Source organism: Xenopus tropicalis, chromosome 5, assembly GCF_000004195.4.
Source record: "Xenopus tropicalis strain Nigerian chromosome 5, UCB_Xtro_10.0, whole genome shotgun sequence".
NCBI lineage: Eukaryota > Metazoa > Chordata > Amphibia > Anura > Pipidae > Xenopus > Xenopus tropicalis.
In genome coordinates, this window is record NC_030681.2 from 97,928,895 (window position 1) to 97,949,124 (window position 20,230).

The following is a 20,230-nucleotide window of genomic DNA, read 5'->3' on the forward strand; positions in this document are numbered from 1 at the left end:
CATCATAGAAGAAATAATGATTAAGGATGAATTTAGAAAAGATTGATAGTATTCTAATTTTTCTCAGCTTTCTTTTTAAATAGATCTGCAACGTTTTTATCAAGTTTTGTGTATTACATAATTCTGGTTTTACATCATCGTATTCCCTAGAAAAAGACATGAGTAAATGAAATTCATATTAAACAGAACTAAATGATTCAAGGACACAAAATACCATTCCCCATAGGTAAAGTATCTTCAAACCGTATCATGTAGAAATATCAAAGATAACTTCTTATCTTTATGTGTTTAATATTTTACCGGTAGCTTTGAATTAAAGCATCTTAAAAATGTATTCCATTTTATATTTTGTATAGTTGGCTGTGGCTGTGTTTACTATTTAGGTTTGTGTAACAGCAAAGGTGCTCTTGTTATTTCAACACTGCAATGAAAATTACTGATACGTCTCTAGTAGTGATGTTTTGTTATCAGATACGAGTGTTCTGTGTGTAGAATGCAGAACTATAAGGGATGCCAGGAATTTTGATTACCTCAGTCTTCTCATGGGAAACTGCATTGATCCAAACCACAAAACCATTGGCAGGCAATTTCCACTATAGTGCTTATTGCAGTTTAGTTGAAATAATTGTAGTAATAAAGGTACTCTGTAGGCATTGGCATGAAAGTGAAAGTTTGAATTAATTTGGCATTGTTTTTCTAAGAAATAATATTTAAAAATCCTGGACCAGCTATCAGCCTGTTTACGAATGCGATACTGCAGCAGATTGTTTTGTATTAGCCACTGATAGAGGCAGGAATTAATTAGTACCCTTCATCACTTAACTAAATGGATTTTTATTGCAAACCTTAAGGGCTGTCTTGGAAACAGATACTGACAAATGTGGGCAAAATGTCTTAATCAATCATTGTTTAAGAATAATCTATAGTTTGTAATTATAGTTCTGCTAAAAAGCTAAGTAAAAAAGTTATAGAAACTATACATCCCCATACTTTGAACTTATTGACGGGATGCCCTTATGTGCGTCTGGGGTCTACAACTGATGTGATTGAAAAGAAGGAACTTGTTGGTCTCTTTGTGCATTACTGGCTGTGCAAATCATGTGAATGGTAGTGTACATGACAAAGTTATCCTGTTCTAATTTAAAAATGACCTGCCTTTGAGTATCTCCACTTGGTACAGCCTTTATTTGTCAGTGTAACTCATCTTCAAGTTGGCTTTCAGTATAGTATCGAATGCCTTATTCCAAGTGTAGCCCATTTTTTGTGACAGTGCTGCCACTGCTGATGCTGTTGGCGCTACAGGAGCCTTGAGCCTCCCGCTTACTATGGGGGAACAGGTAATATATATTATTGGCGTGCCTCCACCCAGGGTAGGTATATCTTGAGTTAGACTCTCCCCCCTGGGAACTGTTACTGTGTGGTACTCCTTAGTCAGGAACTCCCGAGAACTCCCGGCACCCTTTGCCCCTCTCAGGGGTCCCTGCTTACTGAGCAGTTGAGGATCCTTCAGTATGAAGAGACAGAACACTAGCTGTTATATTGAACCAGGTGAATATGCTTTATTGAGGACAGACAGCACCTAGGAGTGAGATACATGAATCAGGACACACTTCTCCTTGCTTCTCTCTTAGAGAAACTCTCTCCTTGGGCTACCCATGGTACTCCCGCCAAGTGATCCTCCTTGGGAGCTTTCCTCGGTACTCTCGCCAAGAGACCCTCTCTCAAGGCTCTCCCCGGTACTTTCACCAGGCTGACCCTCCCGTGAGACCTCACCCCGGTACTGTCGCCTGAGCACCCTCAGATTAGGAATCTCACTCTAGCAGTGGCTGAATCCACCTGACTAGACACTTAGGGCCCTGATCCCCAGCAGATGGATTGCTGGGGGTCTTAACCCCTCTCACTCCTGGTGGGATTATGTCTGCCCTTACTACATAGATCCTACATATCACTCCTAGAGCAATCTATAACTTAAATCTGCTATCTAACACCCAGGCCTGTTGGTCACCTCTTTCTAAGAGGGAGGTCCCAGGCTGAAAACCTACTGAACCAGGAAATCCTTTTTGAACTCTTAACCTCCCAGACCACTCTATGTGTCCCAATACCATAATACTACCCTCTGGGGTCTACTCTAGGGGTATCCATCCTAAGGGGCCCTTCTTTGGGGATCCATACACAAGCAACTTTTGAATTAATTCATTTTTATAGTTGTAGAATTGCTTTTTATGCCATCTGTCATAAAATCCACTTGTTTGCTAGGGTAAATGTGGCCCCAGCTACTAGGTAGCTCCTGACTCCAAACTAGAGATATATAAAACTAACCAAGTAATGCATATATACAAACATACATACATACATACATACAAGAGAAGACCAATTGCAAATTGTCTCCGAATATTCTTGTTTACATCATAATAAAAGTTTGTTTAAAGGTGAACTATACTTTTAAGAAAATTTGACAGGTATGATTCTTCCTGAGAGAAAGATAGCAGCTGAACGGCCACATTTACCAAAGCCCTTAAACAGAACAGGGGGAAAAAAAAGAAATTAAAGCTAATCAGTGTTTGGTCCTTGCAAGGTAGATAATTATTTTATCTATAAACAACCCCCATCCCTTTCTCCTTTTTTTGCAACAGGAGTCTAATAATTTTCTGTGACCAATAATCTAAGTATCTACCTTGCAAGGGCCAAACACTGTTTCCATTTGCCCTGTTTAGCACAAGAAATAACAAAATCCTTAGATTTGTGATTAAAATAATAGGCAATGAGTATGATCAGCAAAAGCTATATTAATTGAACTTATGTTGAATCAGGTGGTATACGCCCCTTTAAGCTGTAGATACATCTTCTGTGTCATGATTTCAATGGTCTGTAGTGGAGATCAGGGAATTACATTTGTCACTTTGCTGACACTGATTAGCAGTGTCAATGGGAGTTGAGGAGGTTTTGAAGACTATTGAAAACCACTAGTTTCTAGCAGCTGTTTTTTGCTTGCTATGTGATTATTGGTTTTTCATATCAATGACACTATTAGCAGCATGCATGCCATTATTTAAATTAATTATATCACTGATGTTCTAAAAAATCAAATTATGCATGAGCAAGATATCCAATATAAATTTCAACATCAAACTAAATCTTTTCAAACTTTTGAATTGTGTAACTTTTAAAAATGTTTTATCTTTAGGAAAACCTATACCCCCAAACAATGTAGGTTTTATATTGCATGAAATTACTCATATTTAAAACACTGCTTCATCTAAATAAAGCTTTTTTCTACTAAAACTATTCTAGTAATATGTGGCATTGAAAAGGAATCCAGGATTGGCACAGTGTCTTCACCTACTGGGTGCTAAAGAATACACCTTGGGTAATCTCACTAGAAACTAGAGATGAACGCAAAAAATAATAAGAGAAAAAAAATAGTAAATAGATCATAAATAGAAAAGAGAAAACTGCAATTACAATGGGCATCTAATACAAAAAAAATGACAACTTAAAGCTGTCAATATCTTCCCAATGGTAGTTTACAGTATGCGCTCAGCGGTCAAATCCCCATAAGTAGTGATGAGCGAATCTGTCCCATTTCGCTTTGCTGAAAAAATTCACGAAACTATGTAATGATGGCATGCGTCTTTTTTGACACACGTGACTTTTTGGGTGTGATGCAAAGTTTCACTAAATAATTCACCAGCATGTTGAAATGCAAAAATTCATTGCAAATCCATGGCTGGCGAAAAAATTCACTCATCGCTACTCATAAACATTCTGATCCCTACTTATTAAACGCAAAAGTACAATGCTGAATGTAATCTTAAAACAGACTTGCAACTTACTTCCTTACATACCCATAATATGTACATTTTTTGGATACTGGAATTACTTCTGCTCTCACCATATCCATTAGTACCACTGTTGAAGTGAGGACAAGCTCTCTAAGTGCACTATGTATTAAAATGCATTCCACAATAGTAATGTTCATTGCCCAGAAATGTTATTCTTGTGTTGCACACTTTTAAGGCCAGCTCGAAGGTGGTGCAAAGTAATTGCTTTTTCATGAAGACATTTTATTAGGTCTACTGGGCACTGTAGCAATCATTAAATCACGCTATCTTTTTATTTGGTTGTAGGTTGAGTAGCAAGTATATTTTAATTGTGCATACGAAAATTAGTTGTGCAGAGGAAAAATGGTTTCCATTGTGCACATTTTGCTGCTAATGCTGTTTACTACAAAGGGGTTAGGGTTTTATCCAAAAGTGTGTTTTGTTCGTAATGTACTAAATTAGGGGAACTTGTCTTAGATCTATTCTTGTCAATTGGTTTTTAATGTTTTTGGGAAAAATATCAGGAAGTCATAGCCCTGTTGTATAGAAATTTCGACCAAATTCTTTCCATTCTGTAATTAATTTTCAATCATCACCCTCACCTTTTGCAAAAACGATGCAAATATACTTGGTGTATGTGTGTATATATACAGTATATACTTCAAAAAAGGACAGCACACACAATGAAAGTGCAAAAGGTCTATTATATAAAATAATCACATCATGCCTTGAGGAAGAGCCCGGCCGGGCTTGAAACATCGCAATTCTGATGTGTACAGTAAGATCATGATGTGATTATTTTATATAATAGACTTTTTGCGTTCATTGTGTGTGCTGTCCGTTTTTGAAATATATTGTGGAAGGAGAATCGGAGCCTGTGGGGACTTGCACCACATATTTCTTTATAACAGGGTGCAGTGCTATCTAACAACAAAACACTTGTGTGTATATATACAGGTATATATAAATGCACTGGAACAAGGACAGCACTCCTAGGATTTAAAGAATTGTGAGCAAAATGTAAATGCAAAAAATAGAAATGTTTATTGCTCGACGTTTGTCCAATGTTTGTCTCGGAGGAAGAACACTGGTTGTGCTCGAAACGTTGGAATTTTTTCAATAAAAAAACTTTTTCTTTTGTATCAAGTCCCTGTGTGTGTGGCACTCTTTCTATTATATATATATATATATATACACAAACTCTCTTTTGATATGAGCTTATAGCTTATAAACTGGATTTATAGATACATTAACCCTTTAAGTGCCAGCCGAATTCGTCATTTCGGTTCCCCCCAGTGCCAGACGTTTTTTAAGCATTTTGTACTCATTCACTTTAACAATGTTTTTTGGTAGGAAAACCTCCACGAAACTAGGGAAATTATATATCGTTTTTTTCGTCACTAATTGGGCTTCGACATACATACCAAATTTTATAACTTTTCTGGAGATATGATGTGTATTTTGGGTGAAATATGTAAAAAAAAAATAAAATTATGAAAAATGTCTGTATATTTTGAGGTTTTTTTCCATAGAAAAGTTAATTTTACTCACTTTTTTTTATTGTTTGTAAAAGCCCTGATACTCCCAATTCCAACGATACCAAATATGTGGTGGTACCCCACAGTTCCTGTCCAGAAGTAACCCCCAAACTAAAGCAATACTTAGTACAATATCACACCAGAACAAAGCAGAAAAGCGCTTGTAACAGTTAATGCAGCATAACTTATATGTAAATCTAAAATATCCCCTCATGTTTGGTATCTTTAGAAACTACAGACCTTCAGGTTTCTAGGTGCAATGTAGTTTTCACTCAAAAGCCAAATACTTTTTGTCAGTGCATTGTGAAATTAGGAACTTTTTATGACATTTTTTTTTTTCTAAAACGTAAACTTGGACGCATGATCAAATGTGGATTTGACAAAAAAAAATCTCATAAAAATTTTCTAACAAAGGCATATTTGAAAGACAAACTTCTCCTGAATAAAATGATGCCCCATATGTATGGGTGCACATAAAGACATGGGCACCAAACACTCCAAAGCAGGGGCAATGCACAAGGGCAATTACAGCTAAAAATGTGGGGGCTGCGCTCTATGTGCACTTCCTGCAGTTTTTCAGTGTTAACCCCCCCTACCTGTGAAATAACCCCCACAAACTATATATTTCTGAAAAGTGCACACCTTAAGCTATTCAGAGACACCACTCTTCTCTTTCTACATGGAAAATTGTGGCCGCAGTCCCTTGCAGAAGTAAGCGCTTTGGTCAGAAATCAAGGAAAAACCAGATAAAAAACCTAGATTTCTCCCCAAAATCTCCATGGCAACTACCAAAAACTTACTAAACATCGATCTGCAAGTTCCCCTGAATAAAACGATACCCCATATATATGGGTGCACATAAAGACGTGGCCACCAAATGCCCCAAAACAGGGGCAATGCATAAGGGCAATTTCAGTTGAAATTTTGGGGGCTGCGCTCTATGTGCACTACCTGCAGTTTTTCATTGATAACCCCCCCCTACCTGTGAGATAACCCCCACAATCTATATATTTCCGAAAAGTGCACACCTTCAGCTATTCAGAGACACCACTCTTCTCTTTCTACATGGAAAATTGTGGCCGCAGTCCCTTGCAGAAGTTAGCGCTTTGGTCAGAAATCAAGGAAAAACTAGATACAAACCTAGATTTCTCCCCAAAATCTCCATGGCAACTACCAAAAACTTACTAACCATCAATCTGCAAGTTCCCCTGAATAAAACGATACCCCATATGTATGGGTGCACATAAAGACGTGGCCACCAAATGCCCCAAAACAGGGGCAATGCATAAGGGCAATTTCAGTTGAAATTTTGGAGGCTGCGCTCTATGTGCACTACCTGCAGTTTTTCAGTGATAACCCCCCTACCTGTGAGATAACCCCCACAATCTATATATTTACGAAAAGTGCACACCTTCAGCTATTCAGAGACACCATTCTTCTCTTTCTACATGGAAAATTGTGGCCGCAGTCCCTTGCAGAAGTCAGCGCTTTGGTCAGAAATCAAGGAAAAACCAGATACAACCCTAGATTTTGGTCAGAAATCAAGGAAAAACCAGATAAAAACCTAGGATTTCTCCCCAAAATCTCCACGGCAACTACCAAAAACTTACTAAACCTCAATCTGCAAGTTCCCCTGAATAAAACGATACCCCATATGTATGGGTGCACATAAAGACGTGGCCACCAAATGCCCCAAAACAGGGGCAATGCATAAGGGCAATTTCAGTTGAAATTTTGGGGGCTGCGCTCTATGTGCACTACCTGCAGTTTTTCAGTGTTAACCCCCCCTACCTGTGAGATAACCCCCACAATCTATATATTTACGAAAAGTGCACACCTTCAGCTATTCAGAGACACCACTCTTCTCTTTCTACATGGAAAATTGTGGCCGCAGTCCCTTGCAGAAGTTAGCGCTTTGGTCAGAAATCAAGGAAAAACTAGATACAAACCTAGATTTCTCCCCAAAATCTCCATGGCAACTACCAAAAACTTACTAACCATCAATCTGCAAGTTCCCCTGAATAAAACGATACCACATATGTATGGGTGCACATAAAGACGTGGCCACCAAATGCCCCAAAACAGGGGCAATGCATAAGGGCAATTTCAGTTGAAATTTTGGAGGCTGCGCTCTATGTGCACTACCTGCAGTTTTTCAGTGATAACCCCCCCTACCTGTGAGATAACCCCCACAATCTATATATTTACGAAAAGTGCACACCTTCAGCTATTCAGAGACACCATTCTTCTCTTTCTACATGGAAAATTGTGGCCGCAGTCCCTTGCAGAAGTCAGCGCTTTGGTCAGAAATCAAGGAAAAACCAGATACAACCCTAGATTTTGGTCAGAAATCAAGGAAAAACCAGATAAAAACCTAGATTTCTCCCCAAAATCTCCATGGCAACTACCAAAAACTTACTAAACCTCAATCTGCAAGTTCCCCTGAATAAAACGATACCCCATATGTATGGGTGCACATAAAGACGTGGCCACCAAATGCCCCCAAACAGGGGCAATGCATAAGGGGGGGCTGTGCTCTATGTGCTCTACCTGCAGTTATTTAGTCTAAACACCCCCATACCTGTGAAATAACCCCAGCAAACTATATATTTCTGAAAAGTGCACACCTTCAGCTATTCAGAGACGCCACTCTCCTCTTTCTACATGAAAAATTGTGGCCCCAGTCCCTTGCAGAAGTCAGCGCTTTGGTCAGAAATCAAGGAAAAACCAGATAAAAAACCTAGATTTCTCCCCAAAATCTCCATGGCAACTACCAAAAACTTACTAAACCTCAATTTGCAAGTTCCCCTGAATAAAACGATACCCCATATGTATGGGTGCACATAAAGACGTGGCCACCAAATGCCCCAAAACAGGGGCAATGCATAAGGGCAATTTCAGTTGAAATTTTGGGGGCTGCGCTCTATGTGCACTACCTGCAGTTTTTCAGTGTTAACCCCCCCTACCTGTGAGATAACCCCCACAATCTATATATTTACGAAAAGTGCACACCTTCAGCTATTCAGAGACACCATTCTTCTCTTTCTACATGGAAAATTGTGGCCGCAGTCCCTTGCAGAAGTCAGCGCTTTGGTCAGAAATCAAGGAAAAACCAGATACAACCCTAGATTTTGGTCAGAAATCAAGGAAAAACCAGATAAAAAAACCTAGATTTCTCCCCAAAATCTCCATGGCAACTACCAAAAACTTACTAACCATCAATCTGCAAGTTCCCCTGAATAAAACGATACCTATGTCTGGTTGCGCATAAGTACATGGCCACCAAACCTGAAAATGCATAATATTGGGGCTGCACTCTATGCACCCCTTTTTTTTTGCCTGCACCCGAATGAATGGAATACGCTCGGGTGCAGGCACATGTAGCCGATATACGCATGAAAACGCGTGAGAATGCAAAGTCTCGCGTTTTCATGCGTATATCGGCTACATGTGCCTGCACCCGAGCGTATCCCATTCATTCGGGTGCAGGCACAAGTAGCAGGCGTAGGGCTGAATTTTCGGCAAGCGTTTTTCCACTTGCTGAAAAAATCAGCCCTACGCCATGTGTGGCATCAGCCTAACCCTTGGCAATAGAAACTACCAGAACAATCTTAGCACCTCTGGACCTTTCTAGAACAACTGAAATCAAATGAAGTTAAAATGGAATAAAACCACTAAAAGCAATCAAAGAACAATAGTTGCAATGAAATCGGTGGTAAGAGCCCTGGATCCACCAATGTCACTGCAAAAGCAACCTTTTTGGGGGCACTAAACACACAAAGAACAATGCAAAGATAAAACACCATAAAATCAGTAAAATCCAATAAAACCACCTAAACCAACAGAAGAACAATAATTGCAATGAAATCGGTGGTCAGAGCCCTGGATCCACCAACGTCACTGCAAATTCAGCACCCAATAGCAATAAAAAAGTTACAGTGCAATAGAATAATTCAAAAACAGAAATCAATTATGAAAATGCCAAAAAAACACTAAAATGCAACCAAATAAATCAGATAATTATAGAGCAAGATCAGAAATAAAGTTTTAGTAAAAAAAAAAGACTGCCAGAGAAAGCAAAGAAAGAAAGAAAAGAAAAGAAAGAAAGAAAAAAAAAAAAAAAAAAAAGTGTAAGTGTGTGTGTAAGGGTCTGTGTGTGCTTGGGAAAGTTGTAAATAAGTGTGTATGTGTACAAAAGTGTAATAATGACAAAGATAGAAGAAAAAATTTAAAAAAGTTGACAGTTGAGATAGAAATAAGCAAAATAAACAGTGGTAGAGAGTTGTAGTTCAGCTTACCCAAGGCAGGCAGGCGATCAGAGGCGATCAGGGGCGATAAATCCAGCAGGAAGGCAGCAGGGGAGCTCCATCCGGTCCAATGTGCGCAGCAGGAGTGAGGGAGCCGACAGTAGGCGGCGACTTTTAAAGGGACAGCAGTGGACACGTCATCAACGCGTGCCCACTGCTGTCATTGGCTGGAGGACCCGATCGCCGGCGCTGGGGGACCGGATCGGTGAGTATGTCTTCCTCTGCTCGTTGCCTAGGGGGATCTGAGGGGTTTACAAGCGCTGCGCTGCTTTAAAAGCGAGCGCAGCGCTTGTAAACCCGACAGTGCCATTGGACGTAGATTCTACGTCCCATGGCACTTTGGTCCCTTGGTACCTAGGACGTAGAATCTGCATCCCATGGCACTTAAAGGGTTAATACTATCTTAATTTCCACAAATAAATAAGTTATTTATATACATTATTTATTTGTGGGCATATCTAATTCTACAGATTAAAAGGTAACCATGATACTAATCTGATCCTGAATCATTTCCCAACATCCTTTAGGCTTATTACAGTGTAATGCAACTCATCCCTGACCTTGCTGTATTGTGCAGTGATGGATTCTGGGTCTTGAAATTCCTCTACTTTCTATAGTGGGTGATGCACAGATTCTCTGGAAAGTTTTATATTTATGTTCATTTTTTTGGCTTAAAAGCATTTACAATTTTGAATCTATCTATCTCTCTCTATCTATATATACTGTATATATATATATATACATATATAACACACACATATATGTGTGTAAAGGGTAAAATGCATTGAAACAAATAACCTTTAGAGCGTCTTTGCTGAAGGTTCTAGAACTGAAGTGGTCAGTATAACAACAGATTTGCATGTACAATGGATTAAAATATAAATGATTCAATAGCACAATGAAATAAATTATAAAAAAAATATTGCTATGGGATATTACATTCAAATAAGGTGAAAATACATGAATAAATATTTATTACTTTCTATTGTAAGATTTTCTGAAACTAGACTACCCAAGCACTGAATAAGTAATGACTGTGTCTAAAACCTACCTTTAGTACAGAATAGGAAGCTGCAGCACAGCATTTTCAGTAAATACTTGAGGTGTGGAGAGGAAAAACATAACTGTTAAACAACTAGCAAGAAATAATACATCATGTTGTAGATTATAAGTGATTGAAATTAATTGATCAAATTAACTCACAGACATATAATCACCATATTATTACAAAAAAAGGAAAGTTATTGCCAAATGTTAGGCACCCCCCAGTGATCGTATTCACTCAACTTGTATCCCCTGGCTGGTGCTCCTGTTAGTAAAAAACCCTGAACACTTGCCTGGGTATCAGGTAAGCTATTATAATCACAGGGGGAGTCTGACATTGGGAACCACCTAGGGATTTTAATTTTTCTTCTGCTTTAATACTGTGCTTCAAAATAATATTTTGCAGAGGCTTGCAGTCTTTAACGGTAGCATTCATGGGCATGAACCATGGACAAGGACATAAGATGTTTGCTTAATTTAAAACACCTATGTTAGATAATGCACCTTCTGGAGTGTTTGGGGCTCATTATATAATAAAATTGAACTTTACTGTGTCACCATGTCAGTAGCAGGTTATGTATGCTTTTAAGTTTGTTCATAGTAAATAAAAAATACACATTGGAAGCTAAAACGTAACACTGGCAGGACTGACCTGGTTCAATTACCAATCACCAGCTTGCACAGATGAAAAGCAAATATTTTATTGCTATAAGGGATGAACAGAATCATTGGATTTGGCCAAATACTGAATAATCCAAACCAAACTGAATCCAAATCCTAATAGGTATAATACAATTAAGAAAAATAAAAGAATGAGTCTCTGCACAAACATTGTCACACACATTTCACTTTAAGGTTTTTCATTTGGCTGTTAAATTTCAGATAATACTGAATACTGAGTGGTTAAATTTGGCCAAATCCTAAAGCATATTCTGGATTTGGTGCATCAATTGTTGTTATGGGTTACTAAACAACAACCCCCATTTGTGTCTTTAAATTCATCACCTGAATTTATGATATATTGTTTTTTAGGTTAACTGGAATGAATTTGCCATCACCAGTTATAAGCAATAAAAACTGGCTTCGTCTTCACTTTACATCTGACAGCAATCACAGGCGGAAAGGATTCAATGCCCAATTTCAAGGTAAAATAGTTGTTCTCACTTTAAAAATGCATAATATCAGATTTACATGAGAGCATGACAATATGCTGTACTTTGCAGTTCTGTATTTGGCTGACTTTCCTTTAATTTGTTCTTTGATGACTGAGGGAAGGCACGGTGAGCAATGTATTTGTGTTTGCTGATGACACAAAACTAGCCAATAAAGTGCTTTAAGAATGTGGCCAGTGGCATAAATAGTCTGCACGCCACCCCCCCCCAAAAACAGCAAACCTTACCCAGCCCCTTCCCCGCACCCAATTGTGTATAAGCCCCCACTTCACTGCTTGGGGGGTGGGGATATGCAGAAATAGAGGAAGCAGCCCCCACAGTCTTGGCTCCCCTGTCCCCCGGAACCCCAGTCCCTCCACAGTGTATTCTTTCTTTATTGTTATGCCACTGGATGTGGCATCCTTACCAGGGGCTCTGGACAAGTTGGCAGTCTGGGAAGCTAAATGGCATATGATATTCGGTGTTGATAAATTGCATTTGGAATGTAAAAATATAAAAGCCACTTAAACCCTTGATTAGACTAATTGGGGGCAAACCCTTGATGTAGAAGGACTGTATGTCCTGTATTAAAAGAGAAACAAATTCACAGGAGGAAAGTATAATTCCCCTTGTTTTCCTATTTTCAAAGCAATAGTAAGGCCACATCTACAATATGCAATGCAATTTTGACCTCCAATGCTTAAAAAAGATATTTTTTAAACAAAGCAAATATGTAACGTTCTGAGGAAAGGTTGGGCAAATTTGGACTGGTGACAATGGAAAAAATGTGCTTAAGGGGAGATAACTATGTATAAATATAATACAAGGGGACCATACAAAAAAACCAATGCTTTATTCATCGGTAGATTTTTCCAGAAGGAGCAAGGGCATCCATTCAGATTGGAATAAAGGAAATTTCATCTTAAAATGCGGAAAGGGTTTATTTCAATGAAAGATGTGAAGTTGGAATGCTCTCTCCAAGGTTGTTTTATTGGTAGATACATTGTCCTTGGAGTTTGGTGACTTACTCATTTTGCTTTTATGAATATTATATATATATATATATAATATAACCCCCACCAAGCCTCAGAGGCCATTATCCAAACTCTAACCCTCTGTGCTAATATTTAGCCTGTATTGTGTGTGTTTTTTTAACATTTTTTTGCAAAAGCAATAAATAAAGAAACCTTTGCCCAATAGCCCAGCAATGCTCAAAAGCAGAAATGAAAGATTTGCTTAGGTGATTTCAAAGGTTATTTAGAGTGTTTCTGTCTTGTCTTTTTCTTTTCCCTCCTTTCTTTCTTTCTTTCTTTCTTTCTTTCTCAATTCAGGCTTCATGCTTTGCTTTGGGAAATAGCAGTACCAAGTACGGTTAAGAAACCTTCTATAGTTAAGAAAAAGAATTTGAGCATTGCACAACAGGAATACAAATAATTAAGGCTCTACATGATTGAAAAAGGATGAGTTGCTGCCAAAAGGAACTGTAGCTACAGGCAGTAGATAACATCAATAGACAAAGCAGTAATTCAAGCACATTCCAATCACAGAGAAAAAGGGATGTACTGTATAATATTTACATATACCGCTATGGTGTTGAATTGTCAAGCAGTACCTTTGCATAGAACAGATAGCAAGGCAAAATCAAATACACCTTCATCTGCATTTTTATTTTATATTACTTTTTAAAGAAACCATATTATCAGGAAAAAAGTAGCTTATAGCAGGAGAAACAGCATTAGGTTATGACATGTGCAGTTCTTTAAAACACTGATTTTTTTAAATGGATAAGTGAAACTTAGCTATAAAATACTAAATGGAATAAAAAATACTAAATGGGAGAGGGGTTTATAATTTTATATTTCTGTACTGACTTCCCTTGACTTGATACAGGTATTGTTGGAATGCTTGTTTAATGTTACATTTCTATGTACTATGTCTGTCAGTGATCATAAGGAACTGTGCTTGACTAGGGAAATCCTGCAGAGTTAGGGAAAGTTCCAGGATAGAAAAGGATCTATTGTTGGAAATATCTAATTAAAGATGATTCCTTATGGGAGTTGAACCATATGGTCCTATCTCTCTGCAGTTCTTTGATTGTCTATATACTGTATCATGCATAAAGTTTCCCATGCAATGGCTGGAGTTTGGGGATTTGGTCAAAATGTAGGCTAAGATGGTGGCATAAGTGCATTATTTCAGTAATAACCTTGCAAAACACCTTTACCATTCTACATTAAAACACAACCTAAAAGCACCTGCAGGTTACAGTAGCATGGGAAGAGGGAAGAAAAAACAAATCTCCTCTGAAGCTTTCTGCATTTTATGATATGGTTATGCCTCTGATACGCATCCTTGAGATAGTAAAAACATCTTTTAATAAGCTATATTCCCAGAACCAGCTTGGACCTTAATCAATCTATGAGCATTTCTACACAATTTCATAAGAATTGGCAATGGATATTCCTTAAGAAAACTGATCTTTACAGGAGACACTGTAGAAACCCACTGGATCATTACTTGTTGGCCTGACATTATACCTAACCACCCACCCAAAGGGGCATTTACAAACTGAATTAAACTGATTCTAGTTAATTTAAATTATCTGGAGTCAAGGGACCTCTACCTCTCTCTACCTACCTACTTTTAGATATTAAGTTTTTCTTGCCGATGCACTGTATTAATTTAAAAATAAAGCCCCAGAACCTTCTTATGCCACTGCCATACACCTTAATTGAAGGTGGCAAAAAAGTGGATGCTCAATGTTCCACAAGCAACAGGGTGCAAGATCCATTGATATAATGTGTGACTCCAAGATTTGATAATAATGTAATTTAGTAGTTAGCTTAGTAGCAGTGTGATTGGTTTAACTAAAAATATCTTAAGAAGAAAAGAATTAATTATAAAATCCTGGCCCTTTATATGGCAGAAACTAGGACTGAGCCTGGGTAAAAATACATGGAGACATCCGTATAAATAAATAAATAAAAAAAAATATAAGATAAGACTTTCCTTCTCTTTCAGCCTTTTGTTTAGGATTGAAAAAATACTAGGTATGACCCAATGGGACTTTGTTTTGATTCAACCAAAGTCTAGTGTATCTATATATAAACCATATAAGAGTATACAGTATGCATTTTCCCTTGTACATGTATAATGTGCAATACCACTTAGTAAAAAAATATACTTTTGACAAGAGAATTTTAAAAATATACTTTTTTTTTATTGAGGTTAGCATATTTCAACATTAATATTGTATTGTATATCTTCAACTCATATTAGTATTTACGCCTAATAGAGCATGCCTTGGTTTGCTTAAAAAACATGAATGCAAATCCTGAAAGGCAGAAAAGCATGAAGGATGTATCAAAATCACGTAATGAGCTCCCTAAGGATATATTCCTTTGTCCAGAACTCCTGAGAGGAAAAGAACATACATTTTAATGTACTAAAATGTGTAACTTTACTTTATCAGCAATGAAACTCTGTTCAGTTTGAGAGTATTGTAAAGGTGTCAAAACATTATTATAGATAACTTTTGATTCCTATGTGGTTTACAAAGTGTTGGCAGTTTATGAGACTGCATGATATTCGGTAATGCACCTTTTTCCAATAAAATTATGAATGACCTTTTCTGTGAATAAACAGAAAAATTGTGTGAATATTTCAGTAGGTTGCTACAGTCTACAAGAAAAATACTCACTGGAAATGAGATAACAGAAGGGGGTAATGATTAATTTTAAAATCTTTCATTCCTGTCCTTGTCTGCCAATTCTATTCCTGCCATTTTGTTGTTATGCTGCAATATATTATATTAAAAGTCCAAAGTAGTGTTTTGAGTAATACACATGGGCAAATGTGTTATGTATTTTAACCAATACTTAGGGGCACATTTACTAACCCACGAACGGGCCGAATGCGTCCGATTGCGTTTTTTTCGTAATGATCGGTAATTTTGTGATTTTTTTCGTATCTTTTGCGATTTTTTCGTATCTTTTGCGATTTTTTCGGCGTCTTTACGATTTTTGCGTAAAAACGCGAGTTTTTCGTAGCCATTACGAAAGTTGCGCAAAGTCGCGATTTTTTTGTAGCGTTAACGCTTGCGCGCAAAGTCGCGTCTTTTTCATAGCGTTAAAACTTAAAAGGCGCGACGTTTCGCGCAAGTTTTAACGCTACAAAAAAATCGCGACTTTGCGCAACTTTCGTAATGGCTACGAAAAACTCGCGTTTTTACTCAAAAATCGTAAAGACGCCGAAAAAAATCGCAAAATTACCGAAAAAGTCGCAAAATGTTCGTTTCCAATCGGAATTTTTCCAATTCGGATTCGAAATCGTGTCTTAGTAAATCAGCCCCATATAGTTTGGTTTATTCTTTTTGCTAAAAAAAAAACTTTTTCCCAAAGTCATAACTTCCTGCCTGCAAATAAGCATCATTGCACCTGTTCATGGGATATAAGGTTTATCAATGGTCTCTCTCTAGGTTGGTTTGTATTAATACTAGGCACTATGCGGAAATATTTGATTTTGTTTTTTTCTGTTTTATTCTAGTAAAAAAGGCTATAGAATTAAAATCCAGAGGGGTGAAGATGTTACCAAGTAAAGAGAGTAATCACAAAAATTCAGTCCGTAAGTAGCCTTTTATATTATCTGTTTAAATGTATGAACTTGTTTTAGTTTTACTTTTACAAAGAAAAAACTTAACATTCATTGCTTCACAAATAAAACGCTGCACTGCTACATAGTAATGACTATGTTAAATTACATTTGTTATCCGCTTAATGATAACAATGATCAAGATTACAGGTATTGAGGGGCAAGGGCAAGGAAAAAGAGGGATCAGGGGAAAGAAGTGGAATGGAAGGAATGATGTAGGAAATAAAGATATTTGCATGCCAAGAGAGACTATCTAACTATTCAGGTTGTGAGATATTATACAGTATATACCAGTATGAATAATTTAATTTGCTATATTGAATGTAGGTTTTGCTTAGGTTAGAGCCATTATAACCGTATTAGTGATTTAACAGATGAAGCTGACATTTATTTAAGCAAATACTGATAAAATGGATTGTTCAAGAAAAACACCATTGTCAGGCAGCCAACAGTTAGTTATGTGTATCCAAATTTTCATCATGGCAAAAATATTTTACATCAAACCATTTGCTTGCTGGAGTCTTTTGTTTGCTATATTTGTATGGATTTTCCATATTTGATGAGATTTACAAAAAAAAATGGTAAAAAGGGAAATTCGTTTTTACCTTAACATTAAGTCAGAACAATAAAAATATTCACAATGGAGTCACTGGGTGACTACGTATTCAAGGTTAGAAAAAGTGGGCAGAGCCACCAACAGCCAATCACATTTCTTTAATTGATTTCAGTGGGGAAATTTTAACTGCTGCCATTCTCATATATTTAAAGCCAGTGTCCCCAAACTTTTCACAGTTTGTCATTGGGGTACTAAGGTTAAAGGTTAGGAAAAGTGGATGGAGCCACCAACAGCCAAACCGTTTCCACGGATTAAATTTCATTGGTTTATATTTATACTGATGCCATTATTTAAGTAATAATTCCAGGGTTGTTAAACTTTGCAAAGTTAGTCACTGGGTATTTGTGGTTCAAACTTAAAAAAACAGTGGGCAAGCCACCAACAGCCAATCACATTTCGCCTATTTACTTTCAACCGTGAAATATAAAATGCTGTCAGTCCTACAATTATTATGCAAACTTTGCAGAGTTGGTCACTAGGGGACTGTAGTTCAAAAATAGCAAGAGTGGGTTGAGCCATCCATTGAATTTCACTGGTTTAAATATAAAATGCTGTAATTCTCACACTATTTATGCCCGGATGCCCAAACTTTGCAGTTTGTCACTAGATGATTTCGACTCAAGGTTAGAAAAAGTGGGCACAACCACCAATCACAATTTACCTATTGACTTTTATTGGTTTAAATTTAAACTGTTGCCATTCTTTAACTATTAATCCTAGGGTCCCTAAACTTTGCAGAGTTAGTCACTGGGTAACTGCAGTTCCATGTTAGAAAAAGTGGGTGGAGCCACCAACTGCCAATCAGGTGTCCCTCATTGACTTTCAATGGGGAAATTTAAATTGCTGCCATTCAGACACTATTAAAATCAGGGTCCCCAAACTTAGCACGGTGGTTTTTACAATATAACTGTGGTCCACAATTGAAAAAATTGGGTCGAGCCAACAACAGCCAATCAGATTTCATTCATTGACTTCACATTTTTCAAACCAACATGAAGTTTGTTTTCAAACTTTCCTTTCTAGTTCTTATTGTATAATTTATTATAACTATACCCCTGTTTGTAAAGCACTTTGTACATTTTGGTGCAATATAAATAAATACATAGGCGATGTTGCAAGGTGGAGGAAATCTAGAGGCCTAGCATTTTTCTCTTTATTATGAATCCAGTATTAAATATTTCTATTTAATACATACATAGTTGTATATTCTTTTTTTAATTCTCAGTGTCATTCAAGACAAAGTAAAATCAAGGTGTATATTTAACTTTGAATGCCTTAGTCATGGCCCAGTACTTAGCAGGATTCTGTTATTCCACATGCTACTTACAGATTATTTAGTCCCTCATCTAAATTGTTATGGCTTTTTTCTTGTGAGCCAGTGATTCAAATGTTCTGATTTTAGCATCCAAATTAGTTTGGACACAGAGAGCTTGGATTTTGACCAATACTAAGCAATAGGCTGCCAATGTGTTTTCTCTAATGTTCAGCTGAGTGAGAGGTGCCAACATTTGAATACCATTTTGCTCCATATAATAAATATTACAATTGCTGACCATTTAAGGATTTGTGATTTAAAAACAATTGGTTTATATGTAAATAAATTATTTTCATTTTAATGGATTTTTTTTATATAATTTTGTAAAAGTCAGAGTATATATAGCCTTGTTTTTATTTTTTTAGACTTTAGCAGATATAGTGACCAATGCAGTATGTAGTATTGTTGTTTTCATAGAAAGTTGTATATTTATGTTAAAATATGTTTATGCTGAAAGCCACTGCTCATTAACTCTGAACAATTTTCACTGTAAATTATTACCTACAATGTATAAAAAAAAAGTGTATATAATGCTAATAAAAATATGGTGGGTATAAATTGTTATCCTTGCCCTCCCCACTCCCAAATCGAGTTTACAGGTGGACTTTGGTTCTTATCCCTTTTGTAGAAAAATAATCAAATTAAAGGAGAAGGAAAGTAATTTTGGCATTTTCCTGCCAATAGATTTGCCACATTAGTGCCACGTAGAACAATATATTTATTCTGGAGAAAGCTTTACTATACCTGAGTAAGGAGCGCTAGAAGCTTTCCCTGTTTGCTTAAGACAGTGCTGTCCAACTTCTGTTGTACCGAGGGCCGGAATTTTTCCGACCTACATGCTGGAGGGCCGATAATGGAAGCCAGTTTTGACCACTCCCCTTTTTGAAACCGCACCCACTTGAAACCACACCCGTGTTATCACATGACCATAACCATATTAATGGTTGTAGTACAGCAAAAACCTGCCATACTCTGCCTTCCCTACCCTGTCTGTGTGTGCCATACTTTGACTGTGTGTGCCATTCTTGGCTGGTTTGTGCCATACTTGGCCTGTGTGTAACATACTCTGCCTGCCCTACCCTGCCTGTGTGTGCCATACTCTGCCTTCCCTACCCTGCCTGTGTGTGCCATACTCTGCCTGCCCTACCCTGCCTGTGTGTGTATGGCACACACAGGCAGCATACAGTGACACAATGCTGGCACTGCTCCTACAGTCTGCACAATAACTATATATTAAAAAACGCTTTAATTACAGTACCACCTCAGTATATGTTCTTTTTGTAGTGTGCAGGGTTTATTTGTGGGTTTCTACTGCTCCTACAGTCTGAGGTGTGAACAGGGGAACAATGTGAATGATTACAGCCTGAGCCTGAGGTGTGAACACTGCAGGGGGTGTACAAAGCAGAGATTAAAAGGTGTGAACAACACAGGGGATTATATTTTTAAACAATAAAGAGGGATTACAGCCTGAATCTGAGGTGAGAACCATGCAGGGGGCCAGTTAATCTCAGTACTGATACCATTTAAAGCTTACACAAAGGTAAGCCATCAAAGCAGCCAGACAGGTGGGGGGCCACACAGAGGGGGGTTGCGGCCCGCGGGCCGCCAGTTGGACAGCACTGGCTTAAGACAACAGCTGCCATTTTAAATAGCTTCCTGTTTGAAGTCTAGCTGTTATATTCCTAAGGGAGTGGGGAGTAGTGATGGGCGAAATGTTTCACCAGGCATATATTTGCAGCATGGAAAAAAATCGCTGCACATCCAAAAATTGTCCAAAGAATCACCACA

The 20,230-nt window shown here is 37.6% G+C and overlaps 1 protein-coding gene across 1 annotated transcript in view; it reads left to right on the forward strand.

Moving 5' to 3' along the window:
* The window catches only part of csmd1 (CUB and Sushi multiple domains 1), a 716,970-nt gene that overhangs the window by 391,579 nt on the left and 305,161 nt on the right, over positions 1 to 20,230 (forward strand). The window contains exons 7-8 of the mRNA XM_031902727.1: positions 11,743 to 11,855; positions 16,407 to 16,484. Coding sequence (XP_031758587.1) covers positions 11,743 to 11,855; positions 16,407 to 16,484 — 191 coding nt within the window. The remainder of the gene's footprint in view (positions 1 to 11,742; positions 11,856 to 16,406; positions 16,485 to 20,230) is intronic.